General features: G+C 41.3%; 1 protein-coding gene across 2 annotated transcripts in view; it reads right to left on the reverse strand.

Moving 5' to 3' along the window:
• The window catches only part of CUBN (cubilin), a 148,813-nt gene that overhangs the window by 83,563 nt on the left and 48,373 nt on the right, over positions 1 to 16,877 (reverse strand). For both annotated transcript variants that reach the window (XM_086466409.1, XM_086466410.1), the window contains one exon: positions 7,704 to 7,863. In XM_086466409.1, coding sequence (XP_086322535.1) covers positions 7,704 to 7,863 — 160 coding nt within the window. The remainder of the gene's footprint in view (positions 1 to 7,703; positions 7,864 to 16,877) is intronic.

Raw genomic sequence — 16,877 nt, forward strand, 5'->3', positions numbered from 1 at the left:
CAGCAGCATTTTTTCCCCTTTCTGTTACAAGCCCCCAGGTGTTTCACTTAGGCACTAGGTAATCTTTTGCTTACACAGCTTTTACGAGGTCACTCGAGCTTTGTAAGTAAAGCCCGCACTCCATCAATCTCTTTGGCTCCATCTCCAGAGGGAAGGTTCTGCCACACAGCAAACAAGCCCAAATATATTTCATAAAACAGTCTAACAAACCATGAGCTCTATATTCCCAGAGGCAAATACTGTGGTATCTCAGAAGTGATAAATAGCATCTGTATCAGAACTTTTAGTTATAGGAGATATTTTATAACATAAAACAAATTAACTACTCGTCTGACCTGCTCAACTAATCCACACAGAAGTGTAAAACTCGCCTAATCTCTGTTAAATCTAAGCATAATTTGCAATTTGAACAAAGTATCTCTGGCCATTGCTCTGCTTAATGCTTTTTTTTTTCTTCAGGAAGCTGTAAATCAAGATCTTCAACTAAATGCAAATACATTCCTCAATACCTTCTGTGACAAACTTGTGGTTATTGAAGGATGGCTGCTAAGCCCCGAAAGCATTTGCCATCATCCCTACCATGGGGTCTTTCAGCTCCTCACTGAAATCTTGAGTTTGGCTTTGCCACAGTTGGCTCTAGGACTTTTAGGACTGCAAAATACAAATCTGTGAGAGGAAAGAGCAGCAGGTCTGAAAGGGAGCAAAGCAACAAGAAGCTATTTTAAGCTAAAAAAGAGCCATCTAAATGCAGATGTGAGGAAAACTCCAGCAGTGCCAGCAATGTAACACAGATCTCTATCAGTTCATCACCCAGTACTCACTGGAAAATCACCTTTTAAACACAAGAAATCCCACAATTGAACAACAGTTAGCTATAACCCTGGAAAACCTTTCTCTAGCTGGGGTGGATCTCACAGGTGAATTGGCACGGGTTTAGTTCTTCTCCCTTTTTCCTCACGTTGCTGCACAGGACGCTCCATGACCCTGACACAGTTTGCCCTGCAGCCACAAAGCTACACTCCCAAGCTATCACGTGTCTCAAACAAGGGGTAAAAGAAGCTTTTAAGTATATTTGAAACCAATCCTGCCTTCAGACCCTCTGGAAACAGAAGAAGGTAGTGCATGCACTTCCCCAAGGCCTGCCCGCGCCGGCGGGTAAATGTTAAGGCACTCAAACTTTGATATCCATGTACATTTCAGCAGAGGGATAGAGGAAGAAAGCTTCAGTGTAACCCACGATTTTTTTTCCCAGTGCCAGCAGAAGATGGCCCAATTTTCCTCAAAAGAAACCAGGTTGTTGTGTTTTTACAACTGGAGAAGAAATAAAGGTGTCAGCGGGGGGAGCCTTACAGCTGCATTTGCAGGGTGACTTACTCTCTTTGCCCTCAGCAGCAGGGTGACACAGAGGGAAAGCTGTCGCCATCTTGGGAAACAGAAAGATTTCCCAACAACCAGACTTGATGGCTCGGCTTCTGAAGGGGTGGGAACGGGGAGGCAGGGGAGTTTCAGCAGGCGAGAACAAAGCCAATTGCTATTTATCTCAGCCTGAAGAAAGCTGGGAACATTTTAAAACTAAACAGGCAGCTATGACTCAGCTTCTCCTACTAAGAGTTTCCTGATAGACACAAAGATGTGTTTTTTATTTAAACCCAAAATGGTTCAGCTGAGCAGAAAGCTGCTGTGCTGTGCTTTGAGGCACAGACCGTTCTTTCTACACAGCCCTTGCAGATAGAATTCAGAGTACCCACGCTCCCACTCCAGTGTGGTTTATATTTTCTCTGAGCTCAATTGATATTCTCTGGATGAGTATGTGAAGCACATGAATAAGGACATCAAACTGTTGTTAATGTGCCATTTCTTTTCTTCCAACTACAAATGTTCCCAGAAAAGTATTTTTGTAAACAGAGAAGTGATTTTTTTCTTAAGCGCTCCAGTAAAATGAAGGTAAAGTTTAGATCTCTCTGATTCAGTTCTTGTAATGAATGTGCTGAACTCATGTTGCCAATCATTTATTAATTGTTTGCAAACAGCTCGGAAATTGTTTGAGGTTATGCCTAAGTATACACTGACTAACAGCTGAAAAAGGGACTCACTGATCTTTGCAAATAATGTCACCTTCACATCTGAACTATTTTGACAGACCTGCTTATGTCACCAGAAATCTCCATATCAGAGCAGAAGCATAACTGCAATTTTTTAACATTATTTGTGCGTTACCTATGAAGACCTGTTCCCTACCTCAACAGGCTTATACTAGGCTTTGAAACCTGCGTTGGCAAATACTTAAAATAATCAGAAAATATATTGAACAAATTACATTCATATGAATGGTGTTCAGGCTGAAGATGTAGATGTAGATACATATTTATTTACATACATATATAAATATATGTAAGGATTTTGCATTTAAAATAAAAACTTCAGGAGAAATGCCAGTCCTATTTCTTTGAAGCATGCATTAGTATGTACTGTTTCCTTTTCTTATTTTCTGGGCAAGCTAAGAAATAGATTTTGATTTAATCTAGAATGTAGTTTCCATACAAAAGTATCCTGCCTATTTTATTAAGATATTGAAATAGGAAAAGTTTAAATGATGATGTAATCATCTCAGCTAATTAATCTTCTTCCATCTTTGGCATCACCATTAAATGAATAGTCTGAAACCATTCTGTTCCTAGTGAAACACCTTTAAAAGTTTTTCTCAGCACAGAAATACACAGTCTTGTTGTATGTGGAATGACAAATAGACAGCTGCACTGTGGAAAAGTTTCTTGCAGCTGAACTGCGTAGAACATATGCTCAGTTTGTGCAGACTTACTTCCAGTCATTTTGGAAACTTCAGCCCTGCAGTTAAACTGAAAAAAAAAAAGGAGGGGAGATACTCTTTTAGTATTATAAAGGTCCTGAAATTCCCTAGAAAGATGCTTAAAACAACTACCTAACCTGGTGTGAGTTGCTAGGAAATCAGACAACAAATAGAAAGCTCAGGAAACATGTATTTGGTGTCTTCGCTTTCCCCTGGCTAAAATCTAAGTAGTCATTGAGGATTGTGCAAGGGATGAATTACAGATCTTTCCATATTACTGCCTGTCTGGTTAGCAGATGGTGTTCATTAACCAAAGAAGAATCCCTATTCTCATAAATAATTATAGCTGAATAGAGAAGTAGTAATCTGTGGAAACCTCTATTATTTGCAAGGTTTTCAGATTTATTCATGGATATGTTTTAGCCACCCGCTAGAAAATTCCCTTCCATAAAGTTTAAAGTGAACTGGCACTGTTCCTGTAAAATAAGAGTCAGACAAATGAAAGGATTCAGAGTTGTTCCATTTGTTGTGCTTGTGGTGAAATATTTCAGTAAGCATTAACTGACTACTGCTGCAACGAGCATGTGGTATGAGCATTTGCCTGTACTACACTAATACATGCATGAAGTATAACTTGGATTTGATTCTGAAAGCTTTTGCTCTCTTGAGTAGGTTTAGTTCATAGAATATTACCCATGGAGCAAGTGGGATAATTTTTGTGATGAGGGTTTATGCAAGAGAGTAAAAATTCAAGTGAGAAACTTTTTTTTCTTCTTTGATTTGTTAATCACTTCTGTAGCTTTGATTATTATTGTTTTATCAGGTCCCTCAATTCTGGTATTTTTTTCAACATGTTCCAATCTGAGATTAGTAAAATGGATACTAAATAAAGAGAGACTGCTGGGATCCAGAGACATAAAGGAAAATTTAGGCATTTAAACAGGAGCTGAATCCTCAAGATACTGAATAGCCACAGTTCCCTTATCAGCTGCCAGTGTTCAGTGTTAAAAAAAGCCATTTTGTAGCTCTCAGACATTGATCGAACTGTTCAACAACAAGCATTTTAAGAAAATTTTGGCCCTTATTCTTATATATTAGTTTGGGGGCTGGTGAGGTATCCAGCTTGCTGAAGAAACAGGAACGATTTCATCCTTGGCTCTCATAGATAACATGTCTGTGTTTTTAATAGCCAGACTGCAATACAAAAAACCATCTCTGAACATGGTAGCACCCACAACTCAAAACAACTGCTCAGGACTTCAAAAGATCAGACCCTGTGCAACCTTAGACTTAATGCGACAGGAAGACACTGAAGAGGAATAGTCATTTCTGAAAACTGAACAGATGGCAATTTGTCAAATGCTGCACAAGAAATCAACAACAGCGCTATGATTCTGCTGTAGAAAATCTGGGCCTCAGCTCCCTCAGTGACCTGCCATGCAATATTTTCTCCAGCAAACCTGGCAAATGTCTGTAGTGAATGGCTTCTGCATCCTAATCTTATCTCTGTTTCTGTCACACTTCCCTGAAGAACTAACAAATCATTTCACATTTTACCTGACACATATGCTGAAAACCCCAATCTTTAGTAATTGTATGCCTTTTAATAATTTTCATCTTCTGAAAATACAGACCCTGACTAATGAAAACTCCTCATGTACCAAGTGGCTTTCTCCACAACCTGTCCATCAATCATTTCTTAGGGAAATCCAACAAAAAGAAGATGATGGTGAAGGAAAAGAGCAATTCACTACTTCGGGGCTACATAATTCTTTTCTCAGCAGTGTGCTTTGCTTCTTTTTTCAAGCTGCAATTACTGTGTCACAGAAAACAGGCTAGTGGGCGCAAATTTCAACTATGCTGAGAAAAGCCAACTGAATTTATAAGCCTTACTAACCATCAAGCAGCCAAATGAGTAAGCTTCCAATGAAATGCAGATGTATATATAAAGCAGTCATATCTTAGATGCACATTGCTTAATAAGGTAAGTGATGGGTCTAGGAAATATGTGTCTTCTCAGATAGAGACAGTTGTCACCGGTGTAATTTTGCAATGTGAGACCTTTGCCCTTTTGGCCTCCTCATTTATTGTTTTGTAAGGAAAGCACTTCTGTTGGCATGTCGTCTTTGCAATATCCAGACCAAGACTTTGTTCTTTCTCAAAGGGCTAATATATGCCCCAAAACATATTTGCCTATATTAAGCTTCCTCATAAGGAGCAGAAGTGGAATGAGCAGATCCAAGCTTCCCTCTGGTGAATAATCCTCTTGAGGCTTGGCTGCAGAAGAAAGCATTAGCAATTTAGCCAAATCAGTTCTAAATCCTGCCTCATCAATGGAAGCCCCTTAGATGAACATTGTTATTTCAGAACCATAGCCACTTTTAATTTTAATTCCTTGCACTACAGCTTTCCATACAAGTTAAAATTATATAGGACACTTTTAAGCTTAAACGGCATTCTCCTAAGAACAGTTACTAATTCTGTGTTTGGGAAAGCCTAAAGACTGGGTTTCCTTCAGCAACCAAGATCAGCAACTCAGGAACTGAAAAGCAGTGACTCAGCAACTGGAAAGATCAGATGCAAATGTTTCAAATCAAACCACTTCAAATTTGTGTCCTGTGTGTCAGCAGAGGCTCCTCATGTTAGTTATCAATGAGGTAAGCTTTTGGCTTTCTGTGGTCACCTCATAACTGAGAGCAAAGCTGCTGGAAGGAGTGTCTGAAGTGAACTGTACCAGGCACATTGTAGCAAATATAAGTGCTGCTCTCTTTTATCACCAAACCATGTGAATGTCCTTGATGTATATCTAATAGATACTTCACAACTGCCGGTTAAGGAGCACATGGACAGCCTGAGAAATAGTTCATAGCAGCTTGAACTCTAGAGCACACATTTGTCACTTGAGCAGAAGTAAAAGCTCTTCTCTTAGCATTACATATAGCCTTGTAATTTTCTTGTCAGGTGAGATGTTACCAGATCCAGGTTTAGATTCTCTTGGGGGTTTGTCCTCAGGGAAGAGGGGACCTGAATGCCTCACTCTGACATACTCAGCTCAAAGGCTGCATCTCCTGATGAGTTGCCCTAGACAAGGAGGCTTTCTCCAATGAGCTTTTTTGGTGCATTTGAAAGATTTTCAGAAGGCAGAAGGAAATACAGATCCCCAACCACAGGAACGTATCTAATTTTATCCAGTCTACAGCAACAGTATATGCCCAGACAATGTAGCCACCAAGGGTAAGAGGAATACCCATGTTTGTGCATGACACCAATCGAGAAAAAAAGGAAGCGCCTCCAATGAACAAAAAGACAACTGCGGTCAGGTCTGGAGGAGCTTGCACTCATATTACAGGCTGACAGGAGTCGCAGCTGTGACGTTTGGAGCCAGCAATGACATTCCCTAGGAGCCAGCCCTATCTGAACCCACAGATCCTGCTCTGCTGCTTAGACACAGCCCCACATTAGCAGTCTGGGCCCTGCGCAGTGTTGGGCTGCAGTTTAGTGTCCAGGAACAAACAGAGAAGCAGTGCTGTCTGACAGAGACGTGAACGTGTCAGTGCAGAAGAGGAGTGCAGGGGTGCGGGAGAGGGCTGGAGAGTCCAGGAAATGTTTGGAGGGGGGTGTGGAGAGAAAGTGCAACGGTTCTTACCACACAGGCAGATTCTGGAAAGCTTTGAGAGCTTTAGAAAAGCAAGTTAACCCAGCACCATGGCTACTGTATGGAGCTGATGTCATCTGGCTTGGCATAAAAGCCTCCACTTTTTCTTCTTTTGTGCAGTCCCAGAATGACATCACCTTGAAGCACAAGAACGTACCTTTGTGCTGCAGCACTTCTCCTGCTGCCTCCTGCCACACAACTCACTCCTCCCACATGTGTCCCTCCTTTGCCCAGAAATGCTCCTTGACCTCCGCTGAATGCAAAACACCACTGTCTAGTCGACGAGAGCCCTTTGGGAGCCCGCAAACGCCAGCAGGCTGTGGTAGTGCAGAGGAGCTCCTATTCAAATAATGTATAGCATGCTGTACACCTCAGCAACCCACAGTGGGGCCTCCGCAGCCGATTTCAGCTGCTTTACAATGCTGTCAAAGCTGAATGGTGTGAACTGATTAGACAGGCAGGGCAACTGTGGCGATTTAATTATTTTCGAGGTTGGGTCCTCTTTGATGGGATGTACAATGGCACACAATTTAATCTTGTTACAGTCCAACATTGCTGTTAAATAAGCAGAGTGAAAAAGTTGCATTTGTAGCCTCGCTTATGAAGAAACTGCAAACATAGTTTGCAGTTGTACAGTCATTAACAGATTTGTTTATAATTGGCGTGCATGCTTGCCTATTTAATGAGGCCTGTGACAGTCTTCGTGACATGCAAGAACAAGAGAAAAACCTCCCAAAGCACATCCTGGCCAGTGATATTTCATGCAGAGAAGGGGGGTGCGGGGCAGCTGGAAGTGAACGTGCTACCCAACAAAACAAGCAGCACTAAAGAAAACTAGAGACAAGTCTGCACTGAAAACACAAGTCTATAGGAATGGGGCAAACTGAGGGCTGAGTGTTTCCCATTAGAAAGCCCAAGTCATTCAATTCCCCTGTAATAGCATTTATCTCCTCTTTGGTACAGAAATTCTGCAGATGCCCCTCATCCCTGTGCCTGCTCCTGCAAAAGAAAGCGTATTTCACTAACAGCTCTTTGTCTCTGATCAGATAATCTTCAAAGGTGTGTGTATGCAGAAACATCCACTGGGAAAGTATTTGAGGAATTACGAGGAAATGCAATGTTTTTAGTGCTGTAATGGGTGATTTCTACCTAGTTGACATAGGGTGGCATGAGTTGGGACTCCTGTTACACGTACAGGGAAGGATGAAACATACTTTCCCAGAGGAAGCCTGGTTAACTTACCATTAACATGCCACAGCATCTGGAACCCACTTCTAGTGTTCAGTCTGTCAGAAAAAAACACCACATGAAGGCTGGTCCCTGTAGTGTTCCCTGGCAGTGGAAGAGACTGTCCACAGAAAGCACCTATCAGGTTGGATTGTACATCAGGCCCATCATACAGCTGAAATGAAACAAAAAATATCCCAGTGAGTAAAAAGCAGCTCTCCGGTTCCTAATGCTTTGTACGGGATGTCAAAGAAAAAGCAGTGAGACTACTCACACTGGCCACCTTTGCACAGCAATATGAGTTCTGGGGTGCCTGGAAAGATTTGGATGAAATGATGAGCAAATATAACTGCAATATGTCTTTAAACCTGGCTGCACACTGTGTACAGTTTCTGTTTTGGTGTGTATTGAGGGTTGCTAGGGAAGAAGATAAAGGGCAAATGACAATGAACTGAAATAGAAAGAAAAAGGGGATATCATGGGTCTGATTTAACTGTGCATCTAACATGCTCAGTGCCTCCAAACGCCCCAGTGACAACTCTGGTTACATTTTCATTTCTTTAAGACCGCACTCGGGTGATTTCAGGACCGACTGAACTTGTGATGGAGAAAACCAAGTAGTCAACCATCACTAGGGCCTCCCTGAGAAGTTAGGACAAACTGAAAACCAAAACCTAAGTAAATCCTCAAAAACCTAAGTAAATCCTCAAAAACCTAAGTAAATCCTCAAAAACCACAAGGCAAACTTCACATGTGTTTATTCATTGTTTCATGATTTTATGCTAGCATCCTGCTTTGGAGGAGAAGTGGACTGAGTCATGCTTTCTGAACTTTTGTATGTAGAAACACTTTATGTTTGATCTCCTAGCCATATTCTACACAATATTTTGACAGTCAGTGTGTTGGCAGATGTAGCCAGCCTGAATATATTTCTGTTCCCCACATACAGATGAGAAATCCTCTACCCTGCTCTTAAAACATCATGGCTCTAAAAAAACCCCAGAAAACAAAAAATAAAATGTTAAGGATATATTCATTATTAAAATCTTGAACTCTGAAGCTAGTCATATATTCACATGTAAATGAAAAAATACAAGTTTTGATGGGGTGATAGTGGATGCTTAGAGTTTTTAAGCCTCTTTACATTAGTTGCCCCCAAGTAAGTTTAAAAGGTCTTTCAAATCCTAGTTTTGCAACTTTTTTCAAACTCAGTCAATCACACTGAGTATGCATCTGTGTTCCTCACCAAATATCCCAATGCTCAGTGTCTTTTTTCAGGGGTGAGGTGTATAATTTTTGGAAAATTGGTAAAAATGAGATATTTTAGCTAAATTACCTTTGATTTATGATATCAGATTGCCAGTTGTTGTCGAGTTAGGAGTTGCTTTATTATTTCTACTTTTTAAATTATGATTCTCGAAGTTCAGAAAAACAGCAACCCTTGTGCTTTTTTTATCGCTTTGCCACAGTTCATCCAATCTTCTGTTTCACAGAGCACATCTTCCTAACACAACCCAGCAAATTACTGGCACAGAAACCGTGTCTGAACATCCTCATTGTGAACTTTTGGCACACTTCCTTTCAGAATTTCAACAAAAACTTTCCTCTGTTCCAAAGTCATCACTGTAAAGCTCCCTCCATGCAAAGAATCAAATCTATGATCTCTGGAAAAACAGCCAAGGTTTATTTATCTTTGCTCTCCATTCAAATGTCATTTTCAAATATCTCTTATTCTACAAAGAATTCTACTACACTGAAAGCCCATAGTATAGAAGTACCATATTACAGTCAATGTTGATTAACCATGCTAGCCACTAATTTTTGCACACATTTTCTAGCAGATGCACATATGTGAATGAGTAATTAAACCCTCAGCTTTTCTGTTCAAGATGTTGGTCTTGCAGAACCTTCAGAAATCTAATTGTTGATTTCAGATATAGTTGGGGCCAAGAAATCTACTCAAATTGTTTCAAATCCTCAAGCAGACAGTCTAGTTTGAATGGTTTATTTAATAAAAATAATTTTTTAAAATAAAATAAATTTAAATAAATAATTATAAAAAATCCCTACAGTTCAGCCAGAAGTTAGGGACAAATTGCAGGAATAATTCTACAGTAATATTCCATGGCCTATTTTGTGGCTGGTGACCATGAATCTTTTGTGTTTTCAATCTTCTAATGCAATGAAAGGCTCAGAGCATGAGAAGTATATTGGAACTCGAGAACTAGCGCTCCATTTGGTACGATTTCTCCAGATGAGATCAGAAAAGCTTGAAAGTATCTAATTGCAATCCCGTTCCTGGTAGTTCTTGCAAAGCTTTGATCAGATGTGGTCAATAATAGACTGTTGTAAAGATTAAGTGTTAAGAAGTTGAATATCCATCTGTATTCTTTCCAAATATAAAGCTTGAAGGACCACCTGACAGACAGATGAGCTGTCCCATGCCCAGCATTACAGTTATAACCTTCCTCTGAGCCAGGCTGAGAGCTTTGCACATTCTTTTATGGCTTAAGTTCAGCAAAATGAAATTAAGTCAGAACCAATTAGATTTTTTAATAGAACTACTTCCTTTGACATCTTTGTGGTATATACTACTCATATTTCTGTGGCTTCAAGCCATGGAAATCTTACACCAGAAAAATATGAATGAGGGAGAATGAATCAATGTGAAGATCACTAATCTGTGCTCTGAATAGAAGCAAAAACTCTGTTAAGACACATATTCAACAATCAGCCATTAGCTTTAGCGATTACAAAAGAAAAGCCTGTCTAAAGAACTATGGACTAAATCATACACAGAAACTTTCAAATCCAAACAAAAAACTCCCAACCTTTATGAGTTTCCTGCAACTTTGACTCATCAAGGGAGTGTTATTTTTATCTAAGACAGTGAATGTCACATTTCTGTGTAATTTCCCCTGAAAACAGCCTGTCAGTTTTTCGAGATACAAAGAATGGTTACTATGGCAATCCCTTCATGCTGCGCTGCCCTGTGGGTCTGGGTTCAAAGAGAAGTTTCGCAGGAAATTCGAGAGCCTGGCCAGCTGTAACTCATTGAGAGAAGCAGAACCGCCACTGCTAGAATTTCGAGCTGTCTTTCACTTCTAAATGAAGAGAACAGCTGTGTATTTTCACAGGGCATTTTGAACTTCTCAAACAGCATTTTGTTCTTACACAAATACAAGCAAGTGAAACTGAAGTGGAACACAGATCTCATGAGCCACAATTTCTCTTCTGATCTCTGAGATAGTGTTTCTCGTTTAAGGGCCTGCTTTGTCAGCTGTGCTATCCTAAAGTGCTGCAAATCAAGGGAAGGTTCTTCCCCAGGCTGCATGAAGCAAGGCACTCCCTTGGTCTGTGCAAGATATTGTAATTTTGGGGCAGTTTATTAGCTGTACTTACTCTAGAAACTGGGGATTAGGCTTCTTCCCAGCTACTCACTGTGAAGAAAATGCTTGCTCCCTTTCTGTGTAGATATTTGTTTCATAATTTATTTATTTGTTCAGATCTTTTAGCCTCCATCAGAAAATCCAAGGGCTTCGTAACTATTTTGGCAGATAATCCAACAGGCAAACTATGCAAACAGCTGCAGCACTTGTTCAGATACTTAGCCCCTCCCTCTTTAACTGAAGCAATTGCCCAGCTGCACCCGGAGCACTCCATTTTACCAGCCTGCACCCCAGCACTGGGCCCAGGCAAGGATGTGGTACATTCAGATGAATTACTAGGCATGGGCTCAATAACTGTCAGGAGAAACTCCTTATCAGGCTGCCTAGGAGCAAGCATATAGGCTGACACAAAAGTGAAAAGGGGAGGTACTAGCTCTGTTAAGGTTTGAATCAAGCTGTAAGACTGCCCTGCAGCAAAGTGGAAGCTGAAAACCATCTGCTGTAGATTGGAGTGGGGCCGGGATAGCAGGGCTAGCCAAGGCTGCAGGAAGGGTTGGGCTTGGGTAGCTCTCCCAGAGGAGACACCGTGGTCACCAGTATTACATTTTGGCTTTTCCGACTCTTCAGGCTGGAAATATGTCGCTGACACCAGTAACGATGCTCTGGACGCCACAGATGTTCACCTCGCTTTGGAGGAGCAAAACAAAGCAGTGTGACCCATGTCACGCAGAAGCTCATTGCCAGAACTGGAACAAGGGCTCAAGGACTGAACTGATGAGAAAAATGGAGTTTCTGCTGCGTGGAAAGAAATAAAGATCTCAAACAAATGGGAAGAAAGAAACTTTGAATGTGTTCTGTTTGGGCATACTCGAAGCAGGGAGATTTTTCTAGCAGATTGCCTTGTCGAGCTTATTCCTTCTTGCAAAGTGAGACTGGCAGGAGTTTTCCAGACAGGTAGTGGGACTCCATCTGTTCAGTTTTCCTGGCAGAAAACGGTTTGGTTTTTTTAAGGGCAAAATTTCAGTTTTCTCTTGGAGAACTTTATTTGTGTGAAAAGTCATGGTTTTTCATCAGGAAAATCATTATAAAGGAAAAATCCCACCCTAACCTGCTCTGGAAAAAGCTGCTTGCATACGTTAGGCATAACACCCAGGCTCGATCCAGAGATAATGGAGTCTACAGAGACAAACTTTCAGTTTCACATGAGGGGAAAATCCATCCTATGGAAAGTTTGACTATGACAGATCTTGTTTTATTTTACTGTAAATAATTCTATTATCAGATGTCATTAATTCCTTGTATAATTACAAGTAATTATATCAATAATTGTTTCAACTAGAGTCTTGAAACTAACTGTTTGCAGTCTGAAAGCCTTTTTACAGGGACTTGCAGCAATAGCCCTGGGCTGTATTTGCAGAACTCAGGAAAGGAGGTTGTACTTTGAATCAGACCAGCACAGCTGCAAGTGTCTCACCCCTTGCTGGAGCATCTAGGACATCCTCAAAGAGCTATTCTGACACACACAAGTATCCCTTTCCTCTTAGAAGGGGAAAACTTATAGGGTTTCACTAGCGGCACTAACTACGGTATCTGAGCAGCTCTTCCTGAACATTTTTTTTTTTTTTTGAAAGGAAATTTTGATGGCAGAGCAGCAAATATGTTACCAGAAAACAAAATTAAGGAAAACCCAGACACTATAATCATCGTCAAAGTAACAGAATGCACTTCAAAGTGAGATCACCATTAATTGCTAAAGCAAGAATTAACACAAATAAAAATAATCCATTCCCAAGCAACACATTTCCTTCTAGAAGAACTAGAGCGCAAGCTTAAGAACCTGCAGGTCTGCCAGCCACAGAAAAAAACCCAACAAACTAAAGCTCCAGGATGTGGCACATTGCGCTAGCTCAGCACCACAGCAACGTAGTTTTCATAGAAACAAAGGCAGCTTAAGACTTTGAGCAATTTACTGTGTGAAGCCTTGTTATTTCTGCACAAACAGGAGAACAAAATAAGGTTATATTTGTGCTCACATGATGAGAGGTGTTTGCAACTGCCACTAGGAAAAAAGCCCTCCTTAAGAACTCATTCTAAAGAACGTTTTAATATGATTATTCAAAGATCTTTATGTCCTAGATGACCTTTGATAAAACTCCTTACTCTGATCACCATAGGCAACTTTCTTGTCTCCACACAATGACACACTTTCACTAATTAACCATTATATTCCATAGTACAATGGAGGCTGACATCGTGCATCACTAGACATACAGCCACACTGATTAATCTCACTGGGATTTAACACATGGAAATCTATGAATGTCTAGTTTTTTAATAGTAAGGGTTATATCTGAGTCTATGCTTTGTCTCATAACTAGAGCCTGAAATACTCTGAGCCCTTTGAAAGTTTCAAGCAAAGTTAAATTCCACATTGAACTGCAGTGATTTTTTTTTTTTTTAATAATTTTTCATCTCTTACATTACCACTTACTATCTTCTCAAAGAAAACAAGAATTTCTAACTACAGGCAAATTTGCCCATTCTTGTCTTTCTAGGAAAGGCTTATTTCTGCAAATGATATAAAAACCATAATTTTCTTTAACAAGGCTCTGGATTTATTAAAAGAATGTAAGAAATGCAGGGTGTATCTCTGAATGAAATTTTAAAATTGTTTTAGGTCTAGGAGTGGGAAGTAACTGCTGTTTAAGAAAGGAATGCCTAGGAGACATCCACCTAGTCAGTCAACCCCAAGACCTGCACTCAAAACCTTATTTGTTCACCATGATATTTTAAATCCCCAAGCCTGTATTAGGAGAGAGCACCTCCACCTAGTCACCATGCTGTCTGGATGGAGGTGGTCTGAGCCACCTGCAACAAGGCACTCCTGGAGTCTCATCCATTCACACCAGACAGAGCAGTCTGAGATGAAAGCAAGGTGGTCCAGTGCAGGAGTGCGTCCTGCCTTTCTGCTAACCACGGTGGGTGCTTTGACCTCCAATCATGGCTTCGTTGCCTGGGGCAAACCCAGGGTGCCCCAGCATCCTGTTCCTAACCTTGTGCCTCTCCCTAAGGTACAGGCAGCAGTTTGCTGTCATGGCCAGCATCCAAACAGGTCCCTGAAGTGTGTCTTCTGCCTTTGCTGACCAAGGGGCTGCTTGGGGATCCACGCCTTCGTGGCAGTGGGATCACACATACCTGGTCACGAGGCTATGGCTATTTTGGTAGACTGCCTGCTTTCCTCAATGCCTCGGAGATTGAGGCAGTTCCCCTGCAGCAAGAATCCACTTGCGTTGGAGGGAGCAGGACTGCTTTTGAGCTTGGGACAATATTTCCAAAGTTATTCTTCAGCAGAAACTGGCTGCTGTGGGAAAAGCTCCTTACAAAGAGACAGGGCTGTGCCTAGGGACAAAGCAATCAGGGGGGATGGAGAAGGTGCGCCTGCTCCAAAAAGCCCAGGAGAGTCCAAGCAGTTTGCAGAGCTGCTCACTCGTGTGCAGGGCTGAGTGCTGCTCCTCACATACTTTACCAGCCCAGAGGAACTGAACTGCCAGTGCAAACAATGTCACACTGACACCGTCAGAGGACAAGATCCCCTCTGGGAATCCCCTCATTTGAGAAAATTTGCATCATGCATAACTACAGCAACTGAGGAGAGCTGCAGCTTTGTCTTAGCAAATGGGAGAAAAGGGAAATGTTCGTGATTCTTAGGCTTGCAGGAAAGGAAAACTGCCTGCTTATGGGAACAATAGGGAGGGGGAGGGACAATATCTTCCTCAAAGTCCAGTGTGTTTTTCTCTGAGTCATCTGGGGACTTTTCTTAGATGAGGGGAAGCTTTGACCAATTCAGACAGGATTCCTCCAGCCACCATGTAATTTTGTATTGTGATGCCCATGCCAAGTGGGATAAGCCACTTCATTGCACAGTCTCACAGATGCTGGCCAGGCTTTCCCGCAAAATTTGGAATACAGAAGAAGAACAGAGAGAAGAATCCAGCTGCAACTAGATGAGTCCCAAATGCCCTTTCCCCAACAAGGGGTATGCACACTACCATCATATGGTAGTATTTCACAGTCACTTCATTGTACAGTGCTTTCTCCTGAAGGTACAGGCAAAGTCACATTGCTCTGAGCTGGCAGGGTGTGGAAAATTCTGAGTCCATGAAGATCTGACTCATTTTGTAAGTCCAAGAGCAGAGTCTGTGCTGGCTTCGCTCATGCTTCTTGTCATCTGAGGTTTCTCTAAGCACCACACAACACTTTCATCACTGACAAATTTAGCCATCTTGAGGGGTGGAGGTTTTGTATGCATTTGTAACTCCGCTTCTAAGCAACATTTCAAATGGAAAAGCCAAAATGTACTTCGATTCTGGCAATGCAGTCAATTGGAAAACAAAAATCCGAGCCCTAAGCCAGCCGTGTCTAGGGTGAGCAGCTTTTAGACCTGACGCTCTCCATCTGAGTATGCAAGTCTCTCACCAAAATCAGTGCAAGGGCTAAGATTTCCTTGCACACCAATTGTGAGGCCTGCCACAGAAACCCAAGGAGAATTGTCGCTTTTATCTTCACAGTCTTACACTGAAGAACTTCTTGTGGAGGCCCAAAAACCCCTGAAGGAATTCAGGGATGGGCTGGTATACTGCCAGCTTTCATGGATACCACTGCAGTCTGGCCAGCAGGCTGTAATCTGATGTCTGTGTGCAGAACCTGGATGGGTATATTTAATATATCATCTGCTTCCCCAGGGTGTTGTACTACCGGTGACATTCTGTAAATCAATGCATGGCCATAAGCAAAGCCATTCTCTGTGCTTGCAGAATTCCCGTGGCACTTTAGAAAGACACAGTCATAAATAAAATGTAATACTGTTAATCTAATATGGTTTAAGCATATTTAGTAATTACAAGTATAAAAGGGAGTAAAACAACTAGAAACAGGGTAAGCCTTTTTTTTTTTTCCTATGATAAGCTGACAAAAAAAAAAAAAGAGGATCACCAGCTGAGTGTAAGCGACCATTAGCTAATGCAGTATTCCCAGATGGAGACAAAGGATATTATGGCACATCCCTGGAATGCTACTGTGGTTTAAAAAAGAACAAAAAATGACATATCCTGTTACCACCAGAAGGAAATGAAACAGTTCTCAGGAGCAGATGCCATATTATTTACTCTATTCGTATGATAGTGTTCCACATATAAAGGTGCAACAGTATTTTAACCACTCAGAGTCTAAATGCTGAAAGAGTCTGGACTGCTTAAGTACACTGGCAGTAAGCAAGCAAGGAAGTTCCTCTTTATTCCAAAGTGGAACTCTGTTTTATCCTGCAGAAGAAAGGCTACTGTTGTTATCAGGCAGCTGTTTGGCCCCATAAGATGTTCTTTTGCATTAACCCGATGATAATTCCATCCTTGCTGCTAGATTAATGTGCTGCACAGACCAAAGGGATGAGGCTTTAACAGACAGCTCTGAAAGCCAGTCTTGCTGCATGACACAATTTTACCATCTGCTTATCAGGCTGGTGGCATCTTACATGAGTATAGGTGAGGTCTTCCCTGTGCTTATTAAAAGCAGATGCTAAACAGACTGGACTTCAAGGGACAGTTGTACTTTCTGAGCAGAAGAACACAGAGGGAGATTGTCACTGAAGGACAAAAAGATTAGTGGTTTTCAAATGGTATTTTTCATGGATGAGAAAGGAGTAAATTTCAGTCTCACTGCAAGACTGATCTTCAAGGCAATAACACGACACCCTCCTTACTTATAAAATAGCTTTGCTTCTGTGGAGGTTATGTTCTGTCATACT

Source organism: Leptosomus discolor, chromosome 6 (assembly GCF_034619465.1).
Source record: "Leptosomus discolor isolate bLepDis1 chromosome 6, bLepDis1.hap2, whole genome shotgun sequence".
Lineage (NCBI taxonomy): Eukaryota > Metazoa > Chordata > Aves > Leptosomiformes > Leptosomidae > Leptosomus > Leptosomus discolor.